The sequence below is a fragment of the Scyliorhinus torazame genome, chromosome 21, assembly GCF_047496885.1.
Source record: "Scyliorhinus torazame isolate Kashiwa2021f chromosome 21, sScyTor2.1, whole genome shotgun sequence".
Lineage (NCBI taxonomy): Eukaryota > Metazoa > Chordata > Chondrichthyes > Carcharhiniformes > Scyliorhinidae > Scyliorhinus > Scyliorhinus torazame.
In genome coordinates, this window is record NC_092727.1 from 30,026,651 (window position 1) to 30,050,774 (window position 24,124).

General features: G+C 44.8%; 1 protein-coding gene across 3 annotated transcripts in view; it reads left to right on the forward strand.

The window, feature by feature from the left end:
* Window positions 1-24,124, forward strand: part of igsf9bb (immunoglobulin superfamily, member 9Bb) — an 889,343-nt gene that overhangs the window by 858,998 nt on the left and 6,221 nt on the right. For 2 of the 3 annotated variants that reach the window (XM_072486656.1, XM_072486657.1), the window contains exon 19: window positions 15,654-15,775. In XM_072486656.1, coding sequence (XP_072342757.1) covers window positions 15,654-15,775 — 122 coding nt within the window. Of the gene's footprint in view, window positions 1-11,214; window positions 11,274-15,653; window positions 15,776-24,124 lie in introns of all 3 variants that reach the window. The other variant, XR_011937440.1, reaches the window with a different exon arrangement.

Here is a 24,124-nt window from a genome sequence, read left to right on the forward strand (position 1 = left end):
AGTATTCCCCTTTAAAGTCACATCTGCTAAGCATGCTTCCGCTAATCAAACGTTGTTGCATTTGTCTTCTGAGTCGCTCAATGTGATTGTTCCTAAGCACTTCCCCTAATCCTGCCATTCCTCCCCCCTCTGTCAGCATGGTGAAGCCCATTGTAAATAAATATTTCTGTTGTTAGACGCAGTGTAACCATTTACTAACCATCATTAATTTCACATTGCAGCAAATTGTTAGGAGCTGTCAAAGAAATTCAGTGGAATTATTTTGAACTGATGAGGTGATATTGCATACACTCAATAAACGCATCATCAGCTGTCTGTGATTGATGGGCCTGCTGAAAGGAAAGAAGTTTTGTCTTTCAAAGTCATAAAAACATGTAATCTACCTTATGGACGAGGCATAGATTTCAAATAATCAAAGAATGGCACCTGAAAACATTATTCAGACAAAACTGGTTAAAAACGTAAACCCACATTATCTTTCTATTCCGTGTTATGTGAGAGCAATTTTTCAATCCTGCCAAAAGACTGTACACTCCTGTGCAAGCATGACCAATCTATCCTTCAGATTAACTAACAAATCATCTAATAAAACAGAGTGAAATATATATATATGGGGACTAGACAGCACCGACTCCTGGAACACTTCTGCAATAGGGTTTGAATCATGGGCAAACAAATGGATGCTCTCCTCTCTGGTCGCTGCGGCATGAGCCAAAATAATGCTGTAAATGCCATAAAGAAATGTGTTCGAAAATGGCTCTGTAAATTTACCTCCTGCAGTAAAAGTGGCTTGTCTAGAGCAAGAGATTTATTTTTAAACTGTGCATGTGAAACAGTTGATACTTGCATGCTTTCTGTTCAGTACATTTGTATCTGCTCAATTTTGCTTCTTTGCTCCAGGAGCTATATAGAGGGTGGCAATTGTGTCTGAACGTTCTCTAAAATAGAAAGGGTGGGCTTTGAAAATACATTTACCATTCTCTTCTTTGGGAGATATCATGAGAACAATGGGTGCCGGTTGGTTGAAACCTGGCATGCCTGGTCACCATGAACCTCTAGATTCCTTACAGATATGCTTCCAAATTTGGCTTCCTTTTGTAGTCAAAATTCCCTGAAAACGTTAATGGGCACACTGGAACCACACACTGTCCAGCAAAATAAATGATACAGAAATAGTCAAAATTGTATTAACATTTTTTAACTTGGTAGTTCAGTAAAGGCACCAGGGTCAGTCAGATTAAAATAAGGCACAGGTTTATTCACAACAGAAATGTGCGTACACGCACACAGGACCCGGTTAGGCTTCACTGGTCACTTTCTCCCTGGAGGCCTGTTCTAGCCAGGCCGACCTTATATACAACAGTCCCCGCTCCTCAAGCCACATGGGGACTATCATCAAACCTGTCCCGTGTGCTTCATGTGGCATATTACAGAGAGTTTTAAAATACTACAAAAGCGTGATTGCTATTACAGGTCACATAGCAGTAAATCTAATGCTATGCGGTTCATATGTCTCACGCAACCAATTACTTTTTCCACTCACACCTCTTAAAACAATGCTTTTCCCCTCTCTTCTGGAAGCATTTACTTCTTGGCGGGATACGGTTCCAAAGGTGCCTGTCACTGTCCAGTGCATTGACACTGTGGCTTTTCTTCAAATAACCGAGCAGTGAATGCCACAGGCTTCTTGGTTAAAGGGCATCACAACCAAATTGTTTTCAATATCCATTCAGTAGATTTTGGTTACCTTTGCCCTGCATTATTAACAGATGGTTGGTAGACTTACCATTTGTTAAACTTTGTTTAACTTTGGCAATTGTGGCTGGCTCAATTTTGGAAGAGGTTCACTGTTGAGCGGCCAAAACATGAACCGGTTTCTGCAGATAACCCCCTTTTGATATGGAAATTAGAGTCCTAAAGTTACCCATCCAACCAATGCTACTCAGTAGTCCTTGATTTATATTCACCTTCTGTACACTGCACCCTCAGGATCTTCATCTCTGCCCTCTGCAGCAGGGCTAGGGTGTTGTTTCAAGCTGCTTCCTACAGGGCCATCTTATCTCCCTGCCCATCTATTACTATTACCCTGCCCATACTGTTGTGCACTTGTGCTGGGTAAGTATCCATGTGAAGTTCTATCTAGTCCATCCTCTAAACCACAGGAGGTGCATACCTCTGAGCTGCCACTTGCTATAGTGAGGCAAATGGCATTTTGTCTCCATCTCGTTGACCACTGGGTGGAATTTTGCACACTGTGCACAGAATGCTGGCTGAGGTGAGAAACCGAGCGTGCAGTTCTCCAGCTGCACAGCTGAGTTTTCTCTCCAGATTTTATGGCACTCTGCCCAAAAAATCTGGAGGTGAGTCCTTCGCTGTCACGCTGGCCTGCAACACCAACTCCACAGAGATTGGGGCATCATTCTTAAAGGGCTGCGCTAAACCCTTCCAGTGATACGGGAAACCCCTTTGTCCACACATAGTGGGGCAAATGTCCCCGCCCACCCCCCCCCCCCCCCCCCCCCCATGGATACGGGGAGTGTCACGTCCCCCACACACACACAAGCACCAGGGCAACCCCCCTACACATAAGGGGAATCCTCCAGTAGAGATTCCTAGAAGGCCCACCCATGGGCAGGAGGCACTGCCAGGGGCACTGGCTGGGCATGTCCCTCTCCCCCAGGGGCTATGCTTACTTTTGCATCCCCAGTGGGTTCCGCTCAACTGCTTCATGTTTTGAAAAAGCAATTATAAACCTCTGTCGGCGAGAGGGGGGGTTAAGTGTGGGGGGGAAACATATGGCCTGCTAATTATATTAAAATGCATTTAAATTAGGGCGGGAACCTTGTTATGTGACCGGTGCGATGCGGGGAAAGTCAGAAAATGAGATCTCACCGGCAAGAATCTTGTTTTCCAATTCTTGCGAGATTTTGCTTATGGCGCAAAATCACCTCACCGATACTGCGCCTGGAAGTGAGGAACAAAGGTTAACATTTAGGGTAAGCAGAGAAAGGTGAGTGGCTGCTGAAAGCAGCTGCATTTTGTGCAATAGAATGGGTGAGGATGAGGTATCAATGAGAAAGTAAAGAAAACTAACGGCTTGAACTCCACAAGTACCCCTGGCACGATCCAGCCTCACAAACTGTCTGACCGTTACCTCAACTAAACAGAAGGTGCAAATGAAGGCTGTCATGTTCTTATTTGCTCCCTGTTAATGCTTGCTAGATTCTACTGCACAAAAGAATGGAGACTGTTAAATGTAAGCCAGAGAGGTGCTTTGAGGATAAGGGTGTCAAGGTGAAATAGTAAGTTGGTGTGTGAAGAATTTCTGAGAAGTGAGGAGATGAAGGCCGTAATAGAAGAGTTCAGAGTGCAGCAATCAGATCAAAAAGAGTGAAGAATGCTTCAGCGCTTGAGGGCAGTTCCGGGAATTGGGGGCGGGATTCTCTCAGCCCGGGGCCGTGCCGCGGAATCCCGGCGACCGACGCGAATCGCGCCCCGACGCCGGCGTGGTTGGCGCGGCGCCAGTCGGGGGCGTTTCCGACGGCGTCAACACTTAGGCTCAAGATCACAAGAATCCCGCCCTGAGTTCCTACGCAACTCCTCTGCCAGCATTTCCATCAATATCTCCCCTGTTGTCCAAAAACTGAGGGGCCTTCTTACCTCACCTCTGCCTGCCACTTCAGCAAGTTGAACTAGATGCAATTTGCCTTCAGCCACAGAACACCTAACATTTAAGAGATGATGGATGCCTAAAATGGTGTCAGAGAGGCCTGACTTTCCTGCTTCTGATTCGGTGAGCTATCAATCAATAGCATTAGTCATGCTGGTAACTCGCCATTTTTACGATACTGAAGAGCCATCACCAATTTGACTTGATAGTTGGGCCCATGTAATTGGGGGCATGTGCTAGTTCTGGGTTTGAAAACAATGCTCAAATGAACTCCTATTCTGATATCACTTCATCACCACAAATCGGTGCCTTGATTATAAATGTTGGCCGGAATTCTCCCGTCATTGCGATTCGCTTTTCCTGCCGGCAGTGCACTTTTCCGGCGGTGTGGGGTAGTTACAATGGGAAATCCCATTGACAATCGGCGGGAAGATAGATTCCCGCTGACAGCGAACGGCCCACGGCCGGCAAATATGTAGCTGGCGGACTGGAGAATCCCGCCCATTGCCTGACACTAGATAAAAAGGTGTGCTCTCTAACTCATCAAGAGCAATGCCTTAAATGTTGCATCTAGCACTCACTTTGTCCATCAAGCTTCAGTCGGTTTGTTTCAGATGTATATTCCTGCATCAAAGTATAAAAACAAAATCAGCTCTAATGAGCTGAGTATCTGCTCCATCCATTCAGCCTCTATTTGCAAGCTTCATGGCTTTGTATGGCTATACTTCAGCAATAGACCGGTCAAACTTGTGTTACATGGCTTCCAGTCCCCTATAGCACGTTTTCCAACAAACCACAGGCCAAGCCACAGGAAGTCCAACAATCTGTTCAAAACGAAACTCCCAGGAAATCTGTTAGTCTGGATTGAGTCATAGAATTTTACAGCACAGTATTACGTGCAGTTCTGGTCACCACATTATCAGTAGGAAGTGGAAGTTTTGGAGAGAGTGCAAAGAAGGTTCACCAGGATATTGACTGGTCTCGAGGGTGTTGGCTCTGAGGAGAGGTTGAATAAACTAGGATTGTTTTCAGTGGAAAGATGGAGGCTGAGGGGAGACCTGATAGAGGTCTACAAAATTATGAGAGGCATAGACAGGGTGGATAGCCAGAGGCTTTTTCAAGGGTGGAAGTGTCAATTACAAGGGGGCACAGGTTCAAGGTGAGAAGGAGAAAGTTTAAGGAAGATGTGCAGGGTAGGTTTTTCACACAGAGTATGGTGGGTGCCTGGAAAGTGCTGCCAGAGGATGGGATGGAAGCAGGCACATTAGCAACATTTAAGAGGCATCTGGATGGGTACATGATTTGGGAGGAAATAGAGGGATATGGACCAAGTACATGCAGAAGATTTGTTTTAGTTAGGGCAACATGATCTGCACAGGCTTGGCGGGCCAAGGTGCCTGTTCCTGTGCCATACCTTTATTTGTTCTTTGTCCTTTGTATACTACTGGACACAGGCTTCTAGTCACAAAAACAACCTTTGACTAACACCCACTGCTTCCTGCACTAAGCCAATTTTGGATTCAATTTGCCAAATTCCATCCCATGGGCTTTTACCTCCTTGATCAGTTTCCCACGCATGACCTTATCAAAGTCCATTGGTGCAATTTTACCAAATTGCACAAAGTCCCATAGCGAGCGCGTTTAGCCACATGTTTCCTGGAGTTCGCATCACCAAGAAGCACAAGGCTATAAAATGTGACTCGCGTTTGATAAGGGGTCTCAATGGGGAACATGCGGCGGAAGCCGCACATAGGCCCATTTTGTGCACTGAGGAGCTCCGCTCGCCGGGACTCCTCACTGTAGCGAGAGATTGGAACGCCATTTTTAAATGGCATCCCAATCTCCGAGGCCCCAAAGTGACGTCCCAACACACTATGGGAGGGTCCCCGCACCCCCTAACACCCCACGCAGGGCACCCCTGGCCCGATCGCACCCGCGCAAATAATTCCAGCTTGGCACCTTGGCAGTGCTACCCGGGGGCCTTGGCAACGCCAGGTTTTCACCCAGGTGGAACTGCCAGTTTGACATTGCCAGGGTGACTAGATGGCACCAGCAGTGACAGGGTACCACCCTGCCCAAAGGTTATGCACCCAGAGGGCCTCCAATCCCCTGGGAGACCCCCATGAGTGACGTTTATGGAGATCAGTACTGAACAGTGCTCGCCCGAGGTCTCCGAGGCGAGGGACATTGATCACATGCCTCTGGTACCTCGGGAATCTGCACATTAAAGTGGGACTAGGTGTCTCACTTTAATATGCAGATTGGCTAAAACGTGATCTGGTCCACAATAGATCTCGTGAGGCGTTGCGAGCCGAATAGATCCTAGGAGCGGGGTCTCCCAGCTTCTATCAGCCACACTGCGCCGCAGCGAGCTGCTTTTCAGGTTCTATGTGCCCATTAAATCGTGCCCCATATAGATTACATCAACTGCACTACCCTCATCTACACACTGTGTCACCTCCTCAAAAAATTCAATCAAATTTGTTAGACATGATTCCCCCTTGACAAAATGGTGAGATCTGGAGGAGTTTTGGACAGATAACATCCCTTTCCCAATTAAAAGTGTGAGTGGCATATTGTTCCTGGATGCTGGCAATGCTATAATGAGCCACTGGGAATGATTATGTGGATTTACTTTTGCCGGCAATGCAGCTATTACCATTTGTCTTGTGTTTGTTAGCGTGTGAAAATAATTCTGCAATGAATTGTTCTGTGCTCATTAGGTTAAGAAAATGGACCTCTTTGGGCTCGCATTAAATTGGGTGGAACAGGCTGCAGTAAACAGCTGAATAGAGAAGTCTTGGGCTTGGCAAGATAGCTGAACATTTATCTTGACAGGGTTGTGCTTGGTGTGCAAGTATCGTGCACACAAAATTGCAGCTGCAATCCTCAGTTTTAACTCACATAACAAATCCCTGCATTCCCTCACAATTCCATCACTGTTGATGTGGGAAATGATTTCTTTCTCCCGGCACCGTTATACTTACTTTGATGAGTACATACAACTAGGTGGAAAGAGTGCTGTCTTTTTGCTTTTGGAAGACAGTAATTAACAGATCCTTTTTCATTTACAATGTTGTTGTAACATTAACACATTTTGAGTATGTTCAGGAAATTTGATCAAGCAGCTAAAAGCTCCAACCAGAGATTCAGACAAATAATGAAGTGATGATCTTCAGTCCAAATCTTACTTTTTTAAACCTCCGTTTGCAGGTTTATGGAGTTATTTGATGGATATTTCTTAAAGGCCACAATTATATCTGTTATTGTTTTGTGGCAGCAGGGGATGGTTTAGCACACTGGGCTAAATCGCTGGCTTTTAAAGCAGACCAAGGCAGTCCAGCAGCACTGTTCATTTCCCGTACCAACCTCCCCGAACAGGCGCCGGAATGTGGCGACTAGGGGCTTTTCACAGTAACTTCATTTGAAGCCTACTTGTGACAATCAGCGATTTTCGTTTCATTTTTCATTTCAAATGACCATAGCAAGAATAATAGAAGTAGACATACTGGCCAACTTTTTCTACTATCGAGCATTCCAGGTAGGGTGTGTAGGGTCTTCTGCTCTTAGGATATATACATGAGTCATGGCCATTTCCGGTTCCTGACTCTGCTCACGCTGTCAGGACCCCGCCTTTGTGATCTTCCCCGGGGCAGCCAATTAAGAGGCCATCTCCGGTTCTGCCATCCAATTGAGGATGGCGAGAAGGGTGGCAGTCCCAGTAGTGCCATAGGTGGCGCTGCCACTATCAGACGGCAAACATGAGGCTCCCATTGAAGAGGTTAGAACGTCAATAAAATAGTGTGTGGCCACGGCTACAGGCCAGCGTTGTGAGGGAGAATCCCTCTACAAGATGGCCGGCTGCACCCCACCACTGGCTGTGGCTCCGCTGAGGGACTTAAAATAGATGACTTGGTCAACCCATCCCCCTGGCCTGCTGTTGGCAAGTCACCTCCAGGCACCTGCTAGGTTTGGCCCTCAGTGTGGGCATGGGGAGGCCCTGCTTCCCAGTGCTGTGCCCAATCAGCCCACCGATGGACATTTCAATATGCAAGTTTCCTACCCTCACCTGCCAAACTAGTAACCTCTGATGTGTTGAAACAGCTCTGGGCAGATTTCTGATGTGCAGAAACCCCTCTGGGCAAATTGCCCGGAGGCAGGAACATGGTGGGCTGCTAATCTGACATATATTTCTCTAAAATCCCTTCCTATCCCATTTTAAGCCTGCTTCCACGGGACCAAAAAGATTCTGACCATTGTGAACAAGGCATTGAGAGCCATTAATGGTAGCATCTCAGTAACTGGTCCCATTGGGTAACCTCCGTTAGATATCAGAATTAGTGACACAAAAATAGCAAATGTACTTCAAAGAAATGCAGTATGCATCAAACAAACATTCCTTTTGATATAATATTTAGCTAATTAATGCAATTGCCTGAATGTCTTAATGTCCTCATGTTTTAATGCAATTGTGATTCTGTCACTGATTACGTTTTATTTGGATAAATAAATAAAGCATCTAAAAAAAACCTTGACAAATACCAAAGCAGGAAGAACGAAAAAGAAGTGTTAAATAACCGTTTTTTTACATACTTGGTGGCTTGATCTGCTCAGCTTGTTGGTTCAAGGAAACAAAAGTTCTTCTCAATTCTTGCAGCAAATATAAGCATCAACCAACCCAAACTAGGAATTGCACAGTCCAGGTGTAAAGCAGAACTATCTCATCTCTGCCTACACTGCAACTCAAAAAAGCACTTATTGGTGCAGAGTAAATTTTCATTTCTTTGGATCACTCTGTGAGATTACCAATTTAATGCTAAATTATGGGCAGTTTGAGGCTATCAAATTGCACAAATATCAGCATGTTTGAAACAACTGACATGGTCAAACCAGGAATCTACAACACAATTTAGTGATCAGCAAAGGAGATTTTCGCTGTCTATGGAATTGTACACAGGTTTTTATACTTGTAAATTCATATTCGTACTTTACACTTCAGTTACAGAGAGGAGCTGTTTACTGCATTAGCCTTGATCAGATTCAAAACTAGGCCTTGGGGGTGAAAATGCAATGCGCTAACTATCGACATGACTAGATTAACCCCTTAAATGCTTTCATGGAATAATAAATCACATATGTTTTACTGGACATGAATTTCTCATACTGTTCCAAGTAGTTGCAGATTTGATTTCTTCACTGCCTTCACCCCGGTGACCAAAAATAGATCAGATCAGTGAAGGTTTCAGTGACGTCATGATAGGCCTATTTGCAACAGGCATATGAAATGCACAACTTCAAACAATAGTTCACAGTGGGAATGTTTTCCACTTCTTTAAAGCTAATGAGAGCTTTGATGTGTCCTTTAACAGTTGTACTTTACATTGCGAAGAATAGAAAGGTTCCTGTAAATATTTTCTATGCAAAATATATATTTTATTTAATGTGCTGCACAGAATAAATTGCAAAATGGATGTATTTTACTTTTGTGTTGAAGAAATGCTCTGTGGCCTGAATAAAATATTTTGAATGCACATTCATCTCCAGCATTTTATAGTTGGCTGGACTTTTTAATCCTTTGAATACTTTTTGTTATTGAATCTATATTTCAAGATGTCTATTTTGATCTATTTAGAAATTAAGTACTTAATTAATTAAGTACTTAATTTCTACTAGTTTGAGAGAGGTCCACTGAACCTTGATAGAATAGATACAATTGGATTACTGACCAGTATTAGGTCATATGGAATCAATAAAGTTCAGTTTGCAAAGTGGCATCAGTAATAAATGTTACTCAAGGATGTTGTGCTTCATATCCATTCATTAACTTATGTGTACAGCAGTGGAAAATTGCCACTGGAGGCTGAAAGTATAGCTCCAATAAAACTGCATTGAATTGCTTCACTCTGGCTGCTGGTTACCAACCTGGCCTTGGATTATAAAGAAGATATTAGTCCGGAATGAAGCACGTCTTGGTCTGAGCAACGTCAGGGCAATTTTAACCTAACCCGCCTGTTGGAAAACTTCCAGGGGTGGGTAAAATGCTGGTTTACAGTCCATCCTGTCTATTGAAAAATAGAATGTCATTATTGGGCCAGGTGCAAACACATTTTCCATTCAATCCCATCTGTTTAACCACCCGGTGAGGTGGATTGAAATCATTCCCAAAACCTGGACCAACGGCAATTAGAGCAACTTGGTTTAATTTTCTTTCACTCCCCCAAGCACCCTCATATCCTGAATTTATTCCGCATTTATTCTCTGTTAAGTGGTAGCCGTTTAAAGTGAAGTTGATCGTCTGCATGGGCGAATCAAAGTCTGATCTCATCCTCAAGTGCCATCTACACATAGTTTTAAAAAGTTGTTGCTCTGCAGTAATAGGGCATAAATTGCTTTTCCTCCCCAACCCAGGGTTACTGAGGCTAATTGTAGCTTCCCTGCTGCCACTGCAAAGAGATAAGTTCAAACCAGAGACGGAGCTTTAGAACTTTTTGATCTGTATGTTTCTGCACGTCAACATCCCTAACAACATGATGCCAGAACGTATTATTATGCAACAATAATTTATTGAGTTTCTGGTACTAAAGTAGGACTATAACGAGGTAGGAATATGAAATGCTGTATTAAGAAAGGATTCCCTAAAATACAGTGCTTTGCAAGCTGAAGTTTGTCATGCTAAAACAATGTGTAAAGACTTTTTTATTTGCCATATTTATGTTTCCCTCATTATTTAAAATAATAATGTCATAAATAATCATTGATTGTCATGACATCATCAGTGGGCCAGTCCACTAAGCAGGGATTGAAGGTATTTATTCAAGATTTATATCCTATTCAATTTAAACTATTAACAGGAGGTCCACTTTCAATGAAAATTTGAAGCAATGTAATACATTTTGGTTTAACTTTGATGTTGCCCAATAGATATGTCAGCAAGGACCTCATGAGTCTCACAATGAAACTATTGCCATAAATCTCCCAATCTGTCAATATTTCAACAGAAATCGCATCAAGAGTAATTGTCGAAGTTATGAGGTAGAAGTTTATCTGGCCCTCTTTTGGGCCCACAATTGAGGCTGTGACAGTCTCTATGTGCTACAACTTAGAGGCCCAAGGCCATCCCAGAATAGTAACAAGTCTTACAACACCAGGTTAAAGTCCAACAGGTTTGTTTCGAATCACTAGCTTTCGGAGCACTGCTCCTTCCTCAGGTGTAGTCCTTAATACAGACCTGAGGTAGAAGCAGTGCTCCGAAAGCTAGTGATTCGAAACAAACCTGTTGGACTTTAACTTGGTGTTAAAATACTTCTTCTGTGCTCACCCCAGTCCAACGCCGACATCTTCACATCATGGCATCCCAGAATAGGACCTTGGGCCTCATTTTAACATCTTAGGCCAGCTGCACATCCACACACAGCTTACCCATTTGGAGAAATTAACATTAGGCCTCACAGGCAGCAAAGGTATTATTCACAAACTGTGTATTGTAAATGATCTCCATTCACTTACCATTTATTGCTTCACAATATTTTTTTCCTCCTCTTTAGGTTCTTCCACAGCATTCAGCATTCCCCGCTGAGGGGCAGGGCTGGCAAACTGCATCCAGGTATCTGCCCATGTTGCTCTAGCTGTAACTACCCGCTAGGTGAGGTGCTCACGATTGGCTACTGGTGACGCCCTTCCTGTAAAGAAGCGGTGATACCGTTACCCAACCAAACCCCCACCCCACCATCAAAAGCAACTCAAATGTGACGTTATATAAAAAATTGTGATGGCATACCTATATCCAACCACTCAGTCACATAGTCTGTTGGTACATCAATCTCCTAGCCTGAGGACCCATGAGCATTTCAGCATTGAGATGAATGCCTGTGTGGGCCAAAAGATGTTTCCCAATGAGCTGTCCAAATTCCATGTCGGTACAATGAAGGCAACAAGATATCTGAAGAAGCTGTCCCGCAAATTGAATCAGAAATTTCAAATTCATCTTAGGAGTGTGTATGGTGTTCCAATAAAGATATCAGAAAATTGTAAAAAGAAAAATTACAAGATCCATTCCCAGTTCTTAATGTCTTATGGTTTGCGAAGATACAGGTAGAAAAAATGGGACCTTTTATAATTATAGCCAACAATGTAATCTGGGCCCTTTATTCTTCCTCTTGGGGAACCAATTCCATTGAAGCCCATTCACATTACTTTTAGCATTTCCAGTTGAAGACTGCTGGAAGTATTTGCTAAGGATTGCATTTGAAGCAAGTATACTCTTGCAAAGAACACATATATTCTCATGCTATCTATTTCAATTCAATCTGACCTCACTGAGAAAGAGTACTGAGATTTTTTCCAATAATCAATGCTTTCATTAAATGAGGTCAGTGCCAATTAGTGTGGAAATTATTTGGAGAGACACTAGAGAAAACTTTTAACTAATTCACCAGAAAGGATACCTCTTGGGTCGGATACACACTTCCCAAAATTATTCACCATTGACTTCAATTCTGTATCCAACACAAGGTATTGCACGGTACAACTTTAAAGAAAATATTCAGAACATCAACACATAAAAAGATTGAAGATGTTACTTCTTGAAGCATTTGCCATTTTCTAAGAATGGGTCTCTCAATTCTTAGGATATTTCCCTCACCCCATTCATTGAGTCAATTTATACCACACACTATCCTTCAGCAAAGGACGTAGCTGATTAATCTGCTTTCTTAACTCTACCAGTTACTGAGTAACCCGGGGTAGTGACTCTTCAACTCTTACTGGAAGGTAACGCCCGACTTTCACTCTAGGGTTGAGTGCTAGTACCTTAGCCTGCTTTTAACAGGGTGGCAAAGGACCCAAAATGGGATTGGTAGCATTACTACCACATTAACACTGGTGTCCATTATAAAAAGGGGCATTCCATCAAGTGTCGAAAGCAGCTTCCTACTTCAGTTGATAGTCCCTTTTTAATAAGGAATTAATGGTCCTATGACATAGATAAGACCACTGCTGTCCCAGGACCGCCTGTGACATTGCACCCCCACCACCACCCAAATTTTACCGATCAGGTGGTTGGTTCCCATTGCTCAATCTTGAGGTTTCAATTCAGCAAGCTACATTGAGGCAATTTTTGTTTGGTGTCTCACAGTTGCCCCACCAAATTTATATGAGGCAGTTGCCTCAAAACCTGGGGGCGGGGGATCTTTACCAATGGGACTGATGGCCAACGGATGTGTTTCCCCAATCTTATCTAAAAATCAAGATCAACTCCAGTTTATGTATAATAGTCTCTAATCAATCCAGTGGGAAATTCAAGAGACACTTCTTCACACAGAGAGTGGTTAGAATGTAGAGTGACTGGATGCATTTATGGGGAAGCTAGAAATATGCATAATGAAGAAAGAAATAGAAAGGTAGATATAGTAGAGTGGGAGGCAGCTCCTCTGGAGCATTAACATGGACCAGTTGGAATGGTGCTGTAAATTCTAGCAATTCTATGCAATGAAATTTACACAATGCTGAGATTCATGAGAAAATAATTCACACTTTGCCACTCCATGGTATCACCCAAGTATCTGATCTTAATCCCACCATAAGTGATTTTGCTCTGTAGCAATTTAGATGATGATGTTTTTTACAGCAACAATGTAGTGGAGCAGAAAACACTAGGAACATAAAGCAAATATATTTAATAAAATTACTAGTAAATCTCCCATGACATGGCAATAACAGCCAATTCTTGGCATAGTGTTCAGGTTAAGTGAGACTAATAGGCAGAGGGATAATTAGACCAAAGCCGGGAAAGAGTAGTGGAGAAGGCATATGAAAATGGTAACAAGGGAAACTGCATCCCTTGAGGGTAAGAAGGAAGGTAAAGGACTGGTTGATCTATGCAATTATACCATGTGTTGGGTGGAAAGAGGATGCATTGGGTCATCATATAAACACCCCACAAGAGATTTTGAATCCTTTTGAATCATCCATTAGTTTTGTAGATGAACTACAAGTTGGCTGACAAGTTCATATTATTGTGGCAGCTTAGGGTACAAAAGCAAAATTAACATAATGATAGTTTATCATATGAATGCCAATATCAGCAGCACTTACAGCCATTACATTAATTGAAAGTAATTTAAAATGAACAAAATTAAGGTTACCTCAAATGGAATGTTGTAACCCACTCCCAATTTTAATCAATGTTTGATTGATGAATGTCAAATGGCTGAACCATTTCCTCCGACACTGACACCTTTCCTAAGTTTAGTGCTCATAACATTAAGAATAGGAAATATTTCCAAGATAGACGGACTCCCGAGACTGTGCAGTAATGCTGCCCCCATTCCATTTCCTGTGAGTTAGACTCCTCACCTATCAACCTGCTGCTTCAAATGATGTCCCTGTCCCTTGCATTCCCTTCATACTTGTAACAAATTTGTCTCGTTCTGATGCTTCTCAACAACTGAAACTACCAAAGCTTAGTCTCATTCTTCGATTAATTTCCACTGCTTTCTTTGACCCAAGCCCATATTCCTTACTTAATCAGTTGATGGCTTTTTGTGTCTATTGAGTGGTAGAATTTGGGTTTACAGTTATGTTTGCTGCACCATGAGTTACCTGACTTCATAGAGGGGAAAGGCAAGATTTTTTTTAAAAATACATAGCTTAAGATTCCTAGCACCTGACTCAAGACAGCAAAGTCAAAGCAGCAGAATAGTCCACTCATTTGAGAATACGGTTTGTGACCTAGGAATAGTTTTAAAACAAAAAAAGAGGCAAAATAATATTGGGATGGAATAAAATACACATCTGTGGAACAAGGTTTTCCCATCTAAGGCACTTGAGTTGATTTATTGCACATAAGCAGCATCTTATTATTCTGTTTCAAAATTTGTTATCATGTATTCTCCAAGGAAATTTTGCAATGCAAGAATACAAAAAAAGACAGAAAATTGAACATCATGGTACCTGTTGTAGGGGCATAATACAGGTGAACAAGACCCAATTTCGGGGGCCAGGCCTGCAACTGAAAGACAGCCAACCCCAAATTTGGTCAGGTTAGTTCTCAGGGTGTCTATTAGCGGCACCTAGAATAGCCATTAGATCCATCAGTTATGTATAGAAGGGACCTAATGCCTGTTTTCGGTCTCTATGCAGGAACTATGCTGAAGAGCAAAATAGGTGGGGACCTATCCCATACTATGCCTGTGAGTGCCCCTCGCCCTTTATCGGTCGCACATTTCCCACTGTTTTGGGCCTTGTATTCGGGCCAACTCGAATATAGAGGCACGACAGGTGCTGGCAGCTCCCCCAAATAAAGCAAACAAGGCCTGAGATTCGATCTCAGGTAAGTCTGAGGCCTCAATATCCCATGCCCCTGAAAATGAGCCATCATAATTTTCTATCCAATGATCTTTTCTGTTCACAGAGAAGCTGAATCTGACAGGGTGCACAGTGAGTTGGACTCCTCTTTTCTTATTTGCCTTTACAGTTAGTTCCCTCATGGTGACTCTTGTTCTCAAGTTTTGTCGTCGTGAAATACCCATTACAAACTAGGCACTTTTCAATGACGATGAAATAATGATAATCTCAATCACTTTCCCCACTCCCAACACACAAACTGTCAAATGATTCGCCTGATAGAGTCACTGCCTAATCTTGGAAGTGCATCATCCAACATGTTCCTTTTTTTGTAGGCTGATCAATCTGACCTAGGAGTTGAAGGGGGAGGAAAGTGAGAAATACTTTATCAATCAATTTTAGCTCAGGTGATGTGACTTGGATGGGAGATAAATTATAAAATTGGTTCTACTAGATTGAATATCTGTCCAACCACATGGTTGAGTTTTGGTTCAGAGACTGCAGACAATAAGCTACAAAGAATAGATGCTTCACTGGAGCAAGCTATCGTCAGTGCTAGTAGACAATTGCAAGTCAAAATGCCTCAGTGTTGAAGTTGAATTCTTACCCATTCCCTTTTTTGTTTGTCTTGATTCCACAGGAGGCCTCCAGATACACATGGTGCGGCTGCTGTACCTGAGAGTTTTGAAGTACTGAGATATCCACGTGTGCGGAAGCCCAAGCAGGCAACCCATCTCACTTCAAAGACGCAGCGAAAAAACAGTGAGTGATACGTGAAGCAGTGAGCAGAAATAGGGATGAACATTATGTAACTTTGAAGAAGATCTGAGCATGAATGACCTCACCAACCCATTCTTTCTCAGATAGACTGGAGTCTGTTTTGTATCTTTAGGACAACACAGGTAACAAGGATGTTCATGTAACATTCCTTTACCCACTATTATAATCTATTTATTAAACTAATTATCGCAAATAGATTAGTGCCACAGTTGAAAAAGAAGACAGAAAATTATCTTGCAACTATATTAGGGATGTACATACAGGTCGGAATTCTCCAACCATTGAATTTCCCGCGAGCAGCGCACCTCTGCCTGTGGATTTCCCGGCAGCATGGGATGGCTTCAATCGAAAATCCCATTGACAAGCAGGGGGAGTAGAGAATCCCGCTGCCAGCAAGCGATGCGCTGCCGAGAATCTAGCCGATTAAATATCTCAAATCATCATACTTAGGCCTTAGTCATAGAAACGTACAGTGCAGAAGGAGGCCGTTCGGCCCATCAAGTTTGCACAGGCCCTCTGATAGCACACCTTACCTAGGCCCACTTCCCCACAACCTTTGGATACGAAGGTGCAATTTAGCATGGCCAATCCACCTAACCTGCATTACTTTGGATGGTCCCGATTGCTTAAATTACTATCACACCCTGAGCATCATGATTGGGTTCATAGATCATAGAACATTACAACGCAGTACAGGCCCTTCGGCCCTCGATGTTGCGCCGACCTGTGAAACCACTCTAAAGCCCATCTACACTATTCCCTTATCGTCCATATGTCTATCCAATGACCATTTGAATGCCCTTAGTGTTGGCGAGTCCACTACTGTTGCAGGCAGGGCATTCCACGCCCTTACTACTCTCTGAGTAAAGAACCTACTTCTGACATCTGTCTTATATCTATCGCCCCTCAATTTAAAGCTATGTCCCCTCGTGCTAGACATCACCATCCGAGGAAAAAGGCTCTCACTGTCCACCCTATCGAATCCTCTGATCATCTTGTATGCCTCAATTAAGTCACCTCTTAACCTTCTTCTCTCTCACGGAAACAGCCGCTACAAAGAGTTTATGATTCAGATTTTTATGTTTTTTTAAATTGAAATACAGCTTTTATGATACTTTGAGAAATTCTACACAGGTACAACGAGCCTTCATCTGATGAAAAACTCTGCTGAATTGATTGTGGAATATCCAATGGAGGATTGGGCTCACTTTTACTTCAGAAGGACATCTAAGTATTAAGGAAAACACATTAATGTCAAGTCTGACCTAAGCAACCGTCCTTTACTGTGAGGTAGCATGGGGTATGATCCAGTGGCCACGCTGCACCCAAAAAGCAGCTTGCCCTGGCACAGCCTGGCCGATAGAAGCCGGGAGACCCCGTTCCCAGGATTTTCCCAGCTCGCAACACCTCACGGGATCTAATGCGATCTCACAAGACATTGCAATGTAAATCCCACCTTTCAGCAAATTTGCATATTAAAGCGAGACTTTAAATGCAGTTTCTCGAGATACCCGAGGCGTTGGGATCTATCCCCTTCGCCTCGGGGACCTTAGGCCAGCGCCACTCAGTACTGGGGCGAGATTCTCCGACCCCCCGCCGGGTCGGAGAATCGCCGGGGTGTGGCGTGAATCCCGCCCCCGCCGGTTGCCGAATTCTCCGGCACCAGAGATTCGGCGGGGACGGGAATCGCGCCGTGCCGGTTGGCGGCCCCCCCCCCCAGCAATTCTCCGGCCCGAATGGGCCGAAGTCCCGCTGCTGGAATGCCTGTCCCGCCGGCGTGGATTATACCACCTCTCTTACTGGCGGGACAAGGTGGCGCGGGCGGGCTCCGGGGTCCTGGGGGGGGGCGCGAGGCGATCTGGCCCCGGGGGGTGCCCCCACGGTGGCCTGGCCCGTGATCGGGGCCCACCAATCCGCGGGTGGGCCTGTGCCGTGGGAGCACTCTTTTCCTTCCGCCTTCGCCATGGTCTCCACCATGGCGGAGGTGGAAGAGACCCACTCCACTGCGCATGCGCGGGGATGCCGTGAGCGGCCGCTAACGCTCCCACGCATGCGCCGCCCGGCAATGTCATTTCCGCGCCAGCTGGCAGGGCACCAAAGGCCTTTCCCGCCAGCTGGCGGGGCGGAAATCAGTTCTGCACGGGCCTAGCCCCTCAAGGTTAGGGCTCGGCCCCCCAAGATGCAGAGGATTCCGTACCTTTGGGGCGGTGCGATGCCGGACTGATTTGCGCCGTTTTTGGCGCCGGTCAGTGGACATCACGCCGATTACGGAGAATTTCGCCCCAGGGTCTCTACAAATGGGGAACGGCATATGTTGTGGCCTCACAGTGGATTAGAAGCCCCTGATGCACGCTCTTTGGTGAAAGTGGAACCCTGGCAATGTTGTTGCCACCTGGGCACCAGCTTGACACTGACAAGGTGCACAGGTGGTTCTGGCAATGGTACTGCCAGGGTGCCAGATTGGTGGTGCCAAGCTGGCATTTTTTGTATGCTGGTGATCTGGCCAGAGGTGCCCTGTGCAGGTGTTGGTGGGGGCGGGCCCTGGGGCGGGCTCCTAGATGTGTTGGGGCTTGGCGAGGGTCGCATCGGGGCCTCGGAGATTGGGTAGCCATTTAAAAATGGCATCCCAATCACTCACTGCACTGAGGATTTCTGGCGAGCTGAGCTCCTTGGTGTAGAAAACAGGACTATGTGTGGCCTTGGCCTCGTGATCCCCACTGAGGCCCCTTATTTAATGCGAGTGGACTTTTATAGCCATGTGGCTAAACACGCTCGCTATGGGACTTTGTTCCCATTTAGTTGAATCATGCCTATGATCTCAAAAGGTAGTCTCTTTTAAGTGAAAATGTTTGTTTGGATTTTGTTCACTGCAATAGGATAGATAGTGGACAAAATCTAATGAAAAAGGGTGGGATTTACTAGCCCCTCCCACCAGCAGGATCTTGCAGTCCCACTGAAGTCAACAGAGATTTGACTGGCTCACTGCAAACGCCATGGGGGAACCTACATTGTGAGACTGGAAAATCCTGGCCAAAATCTTACACTACCACTCCTCTACATCAAAATCTCTTGCACAGCATATGTAAAATAGGATACCCATAGAATAGTTTGGATGTATCTAGATTGGATGCTCAAAATCGTGGTATGCCACTGATTGATGTGTTTTTACCAATGTCCTAGCTTCTGAAATTTTGCTACTGTCCTTGATATGGTCGGCAAAGACACTCAGCAGAAACAGATGGGCCCTCAGTAGCCCATGCAACCTGGGTTTCCTTGATGTCAATAGAACCGCGACACATGCTACAGCCAATGATTCAAGACACTGTGAAACCTAACCAATGGGTCTTTAAAGGGGCTGTAGCAGGGTGCTCAAGCAAAGTTAACTTTAAACTTTTTGTCGTTGATTTCTGTTGGGTTGCCAGGAGCAATAATGTCCCCCATGGTCCCAGGAAAATCAATCTCTGTGATGCCCAATCCTCCGCAGCCTTCCCCAAGTTAGCTTGCCGCCTCCGCTGGCCCCCCCTCACCTTTGACCCCAGCAGTCCAACATCATCCCCCTCCCTTTAATTGACCTGGCCAGTTAGGGATCCATTATTGAATTACTGGCTTTCTGGAATCCTCCCAGCAAATCCTGCATCCCGAACAACTTCCTGGTGAAATGGTACTGAGTCCCAACTTCAAAAAATAGTCACAGCTTTCGTCAGTGGCATGGGGCATGAACAAGAACCCTTACCTTTCAGAAAACATTTTCTACAAAGTGTAAAGAAAATTCTTATTTCACAAAATACCATTGATCTAAGAAGAAAGCAAAATACAGCAGAGGTTGGAAATCCAAAATAACAACAGAAAATGTTGGAAATACTAGGCTCTGGCAGTACCTGTGAGATAATGCTTTGAGTTGAATATGATTCTTCTTCCAAACTGAACTTCAGGAATCAGATTTTCAACTTGAAACAATGGGTGCGACCTAATAACCTCGTCGCACCCGACTCAGTGACGCAACAAGGCCGTTAAATCTTGCGAGAATTACGAAGCTCGGAACGCCTCTCGAGACCTAACGAGATCTCGCGAGATGTCGCGATCTGGATCTCACCCTCGCTGGGCATGATCCGGGTTAATATATTTAAATGAGCCATTAGGTTGATTTAAGTATGTCTTCGCTGGATTCTCCCGCGGCACAGAAACTAACGGCCTCACCTGGGAGAATTTGCCATGGCAGTGTTTAGCAATGGTCCACACAATTATGAACCAGGTCTAATGGGGGTGTCTCCCAGGACTTTGGAGGCTCCCGGGTGGTCGGGCTCTGGGCAGGGTGGTACCCTGGCATCTGAGCACCACTTCCAGGTGGCACGGCTTGGGTGGCAGGCTGGGAGTGTCAAGGTGCCGGGTGGCAGGTTGCCTGTGCCAGGAATCGGGCCCAGGGGTTCCCTGCCCTTAAGATATTGGGAGGGGGCTCCAAAGAGGTAGGTTGGGACAGTGGAGGTTCTGGAAGCCATGGTGGGGTGTTAGAGTAGGGTTGAGATATCAGTGCGGCATTTAAAAGTGCCCCCCCTAGTCTGCGAGCTGGTCAGTGCAGGAAATTACTAAAATGCAGCCTCGGCAACTTTTCGTTCTCAACTGAGGCCAAAAAGAAGCCCATTAGATAGCGGGGTCGTCTTCAGTACTACAGGCGCCAAGAAACACCCCACTATACCCGTCCAAAACAGGACTCTGTTTCTTGTGTGTTGAATTGCACCAAATCACTGTTTCATTCTCCACAGGTGCTGTTAGTTCTGCTGAGTATTTCCAACACTTTCTATTCTTATTTCATGCTTTTTCGCCATGGTTCGCTTGCTGCCCTCTTTGTCAGAACTATTTGGAAAATGCAGAGTTGGCCTATTGTGAGTCAGAGAAATACTTGTAAATGGAAGGAAAACAGGTAAATGTGCATTGTAAAAACTTGCAGTAAAATCTGTAGCCAACTGTCCACTGTAATTTTGGGTTACTTCCAACATCCAGACATATGACGCTCCACTGATTTTTCAGTCTCAAGTATGAATTGTACTGTCATTTTTGGGTCAATTTGAAAAAGATTTGGATGCACATCATTCTTGGGGGTTACCATTCACCAGTAACTGACCTGGACTGGCCATATAAATTCTGTGGCTACAAGAGCAGGTCAGAGGTTGGGAATCCTGTGGAGGGTAACTCACCTCTTGACCCCCCTAAAGCCTGTCCACAATCTACATGGCACAATTCAGGATTGTGATGGAATACTCTCCATTTGCCTGGATCTGCAGCTCCAACAGCATTCAAGAAGCTCAACATCATCCAGGACAAAACAGCCCATTTGAATTACATCACATCCACAAGTAATCATTTCCTTCACCACCACAAAACAGTGCACAGAAGGAATTCACCACGTTTCTTCAGACAGCACCTTTCAAACCCACAACCAGTACCATCCAGGTGGACAAAGGCAGCAGAAACAAGGGAACACCACCATTTTGAAGTTCCTCTTCAAACCACTCGTCATCCTGACTTGGAAATATATCACCGTTCTTTCACTATTGCTGGGCCAAAATCCTGGAACTCCCTCACTAACGGCACTTTGTGTGTACCTACACCTCAGGGACTTCAGCGGTTCAAGAAGGCAGATCAGTACTAGCTTCTTGAGGACAATTAGGATGGGCAATGAATGCTGGCCTAGCCAGCGAAGCCCGCATGCCTCGAATGAATAAAACATGTGATAAGCAATATAACGTCAGTATCAGATTCTGATGTGACACCCAAGTTTACTCAAACCTAACAGTACAAAACACTGGCAGATACTGTCTCACATTGACGAAAGTTCAATGCAACTGTGCCAAGGTGAAAGGTCAAAATAAGCACCCAAGTAATCTATTGGACTGCATGGGATCTTTGAAAACATTTTACAGGAGAGTTATCCTTTCATTAAAAAATTAGCGATTGATAAGAGCTCTAGATCCACATCCACGCACCCACATGCAGAACCCCTTTCTAGCTGATTGTAGTGTGGCAACGGCAGATAAGAAAGAAAGAAAGAAAAGAAAATTGCTTATTGTCACAAGTAGGCTTCAATGAAGTTACTGTGAAAGCCCCTAGTCGCCACATTCCGTGCCTGTTCGGGGAGGCTGTTATGGGAGGCTGTTGAGGAGCAAGCAGTATAACTCTGGCCTGTCAGCTATGCAAGGCACTTCATAAGACAGGCCTTATGAAATTTCTATTTAACTGCTGTCTGCAATCCACCTAAAATCAAACCTGAGTGAAATATTCTCTACCCGCCAATTGTTATGTAACTTTCTTTATGGTAATTCAATAGATCTGGCTGCTAAACAATTTTTGTAAAACATATTTTCAGTGTTTTACATGTGAAATTCAGTCCTATCTAATCCATCTGTTCACATTGGTTAAACCCAGTTGCATTTTAAACAGGTCAAAAATTGAATGCTTTGCAGCACACGGTGTCATGCATTGATTGAACACAATGCTCAGTTGGCTGGAACAGAATAAGTGGAATCTTTTAAGGGGATTCCCTCACCTCCTACTGTAACCTTTGCATCTTTTCTCCAGGGCTCCCAAAGATTCTGCACCAGTAATAAAGTGGGCAGACATGAGAAATGCTGGGGAACTGACTGACAAAGATCCCCCTCATCAATGTGTTTTAAACTTAATAGGTTCTCCATACTTTGGCATTCTGAGATGTCCACTTATAAATGCAAAGCTCAGCGAGGAATTCAGTCTTCAGATCGTAAGTCAGTAAACGAATCCCTATTTTGATCCGCCTTAGCTTGCACAATTGGTCTGCAGGGTTTTCTGGTAAGAAAGGTGCAAGTTGAATAAATTGTATTTTTTCATCTAATTTGTCACTGCTTCTGTCCACCATGCATTTCAGCAGTTCATTTAATTATTGGCTTCGTTTTGGTTGCTTAATTCTATTTAATGTGAGAAAATATATTGTTCAGAATATACTTTACAAATAAATATCTGACACGTTACTTTTTTAAAGTTAGCTGCTCAAACTTGGATTTGGGAGTGACAGCCCTTCAATACTCACTTAACTGACTATTTTCCCACTTGAGTGACTATTTTCAGAGATGAACTTTGACAATGAGCAGCAGAAGGTGATTTACCTGTGTGGGCCATGATGGGTTTATCCTCACCTATAACCCCATAGAAATTTCCAGCACACAATTAGCATCATCATTGTGCCTGCTCTGTGCCAAACTACTGTTCTTTTCCTCCGATCCAAATATTTGTCTACTCTTCCCTTAAAATATGTAATTGGTTCTACGTCAACAATTCCCTATAGCACAGCATTCTATGCTGTAACAACCATTGTAAAGAAAATGTGCCTAATCATTATCTTTATTCTCTTTATCTTCATTTTAAATTGATGACCCATCTTTGCTGACTCAAAATTCAGAGGAACTAGTCTTTCCCAGTCACTTCATCAAAATCCTTAATCATTTAAATAGATTCTATTAGCTTCCTCTGCGTCAGCAGAAGTAATTCCAGTATCTCAAGTCTCTCCTCATATCTACTACTTCATCTCTGTTATCATGCTGGTGAATTTAACCTGACAGAAATGCATACACATTTCCCAGAGGACCATCGGGAAAAAAAACATGGTAATTTTCCCCCTTCTGAATAGACGATGTTGAGAGTATTGGGCGGGATTCTGTGATCCTGAGACCAAGTGTTGACGCCGTCATAAACGCCGTTGCGTTTCTCGACGGCGTAAACATGCCCTCAGGAGCAGAATTTCTGACCCCTACAGGAAGCCAGCACAGCACTGGAGCGACACAGGCCGCTCCAGCTGCCGATCCCCGGCGTCAGATGGGTGCCGCGCGTCTGCGCTTGCGCCAATGCGCGCATCCGCAGTGGGACCGGCGCCAACAAGCGCATGCGCAGTGGTTCCCTTCTCCACACCGGCCCCGACGCAACATGGCGTAGGGCTACAGGGGCCGGCGCAGAACTAAAGAAGCCCGCAGCCTGAGAGGGCGGCCTGCCAATCGGTAGGCCCCGATCACGGACCAGGCCACAGTGGAGGCATCCCCCCTCGCAGGGCCGGACCCCCCTCCCCTCCCGCACCAGGCCGCCCTGGATGCATTCACGCCGAAGTCCCGCCGGGTAAGAGCATGTGTGAATGGCGCCGGCGGGACTCGGCTTTTCTGGCGTGGCCGCTCGGCCCACCTCGGGCCGAGAATCACCGGGGGGGGGGGGGGGGTAGAGCGGCCCCCGACCGACGACTATGTCAGCGCCAACGGCGCCGATTCTCCACTCTCCGGAGAATCGGCGGACCGGCGTCGGGGCGGCGTGGCACGATTC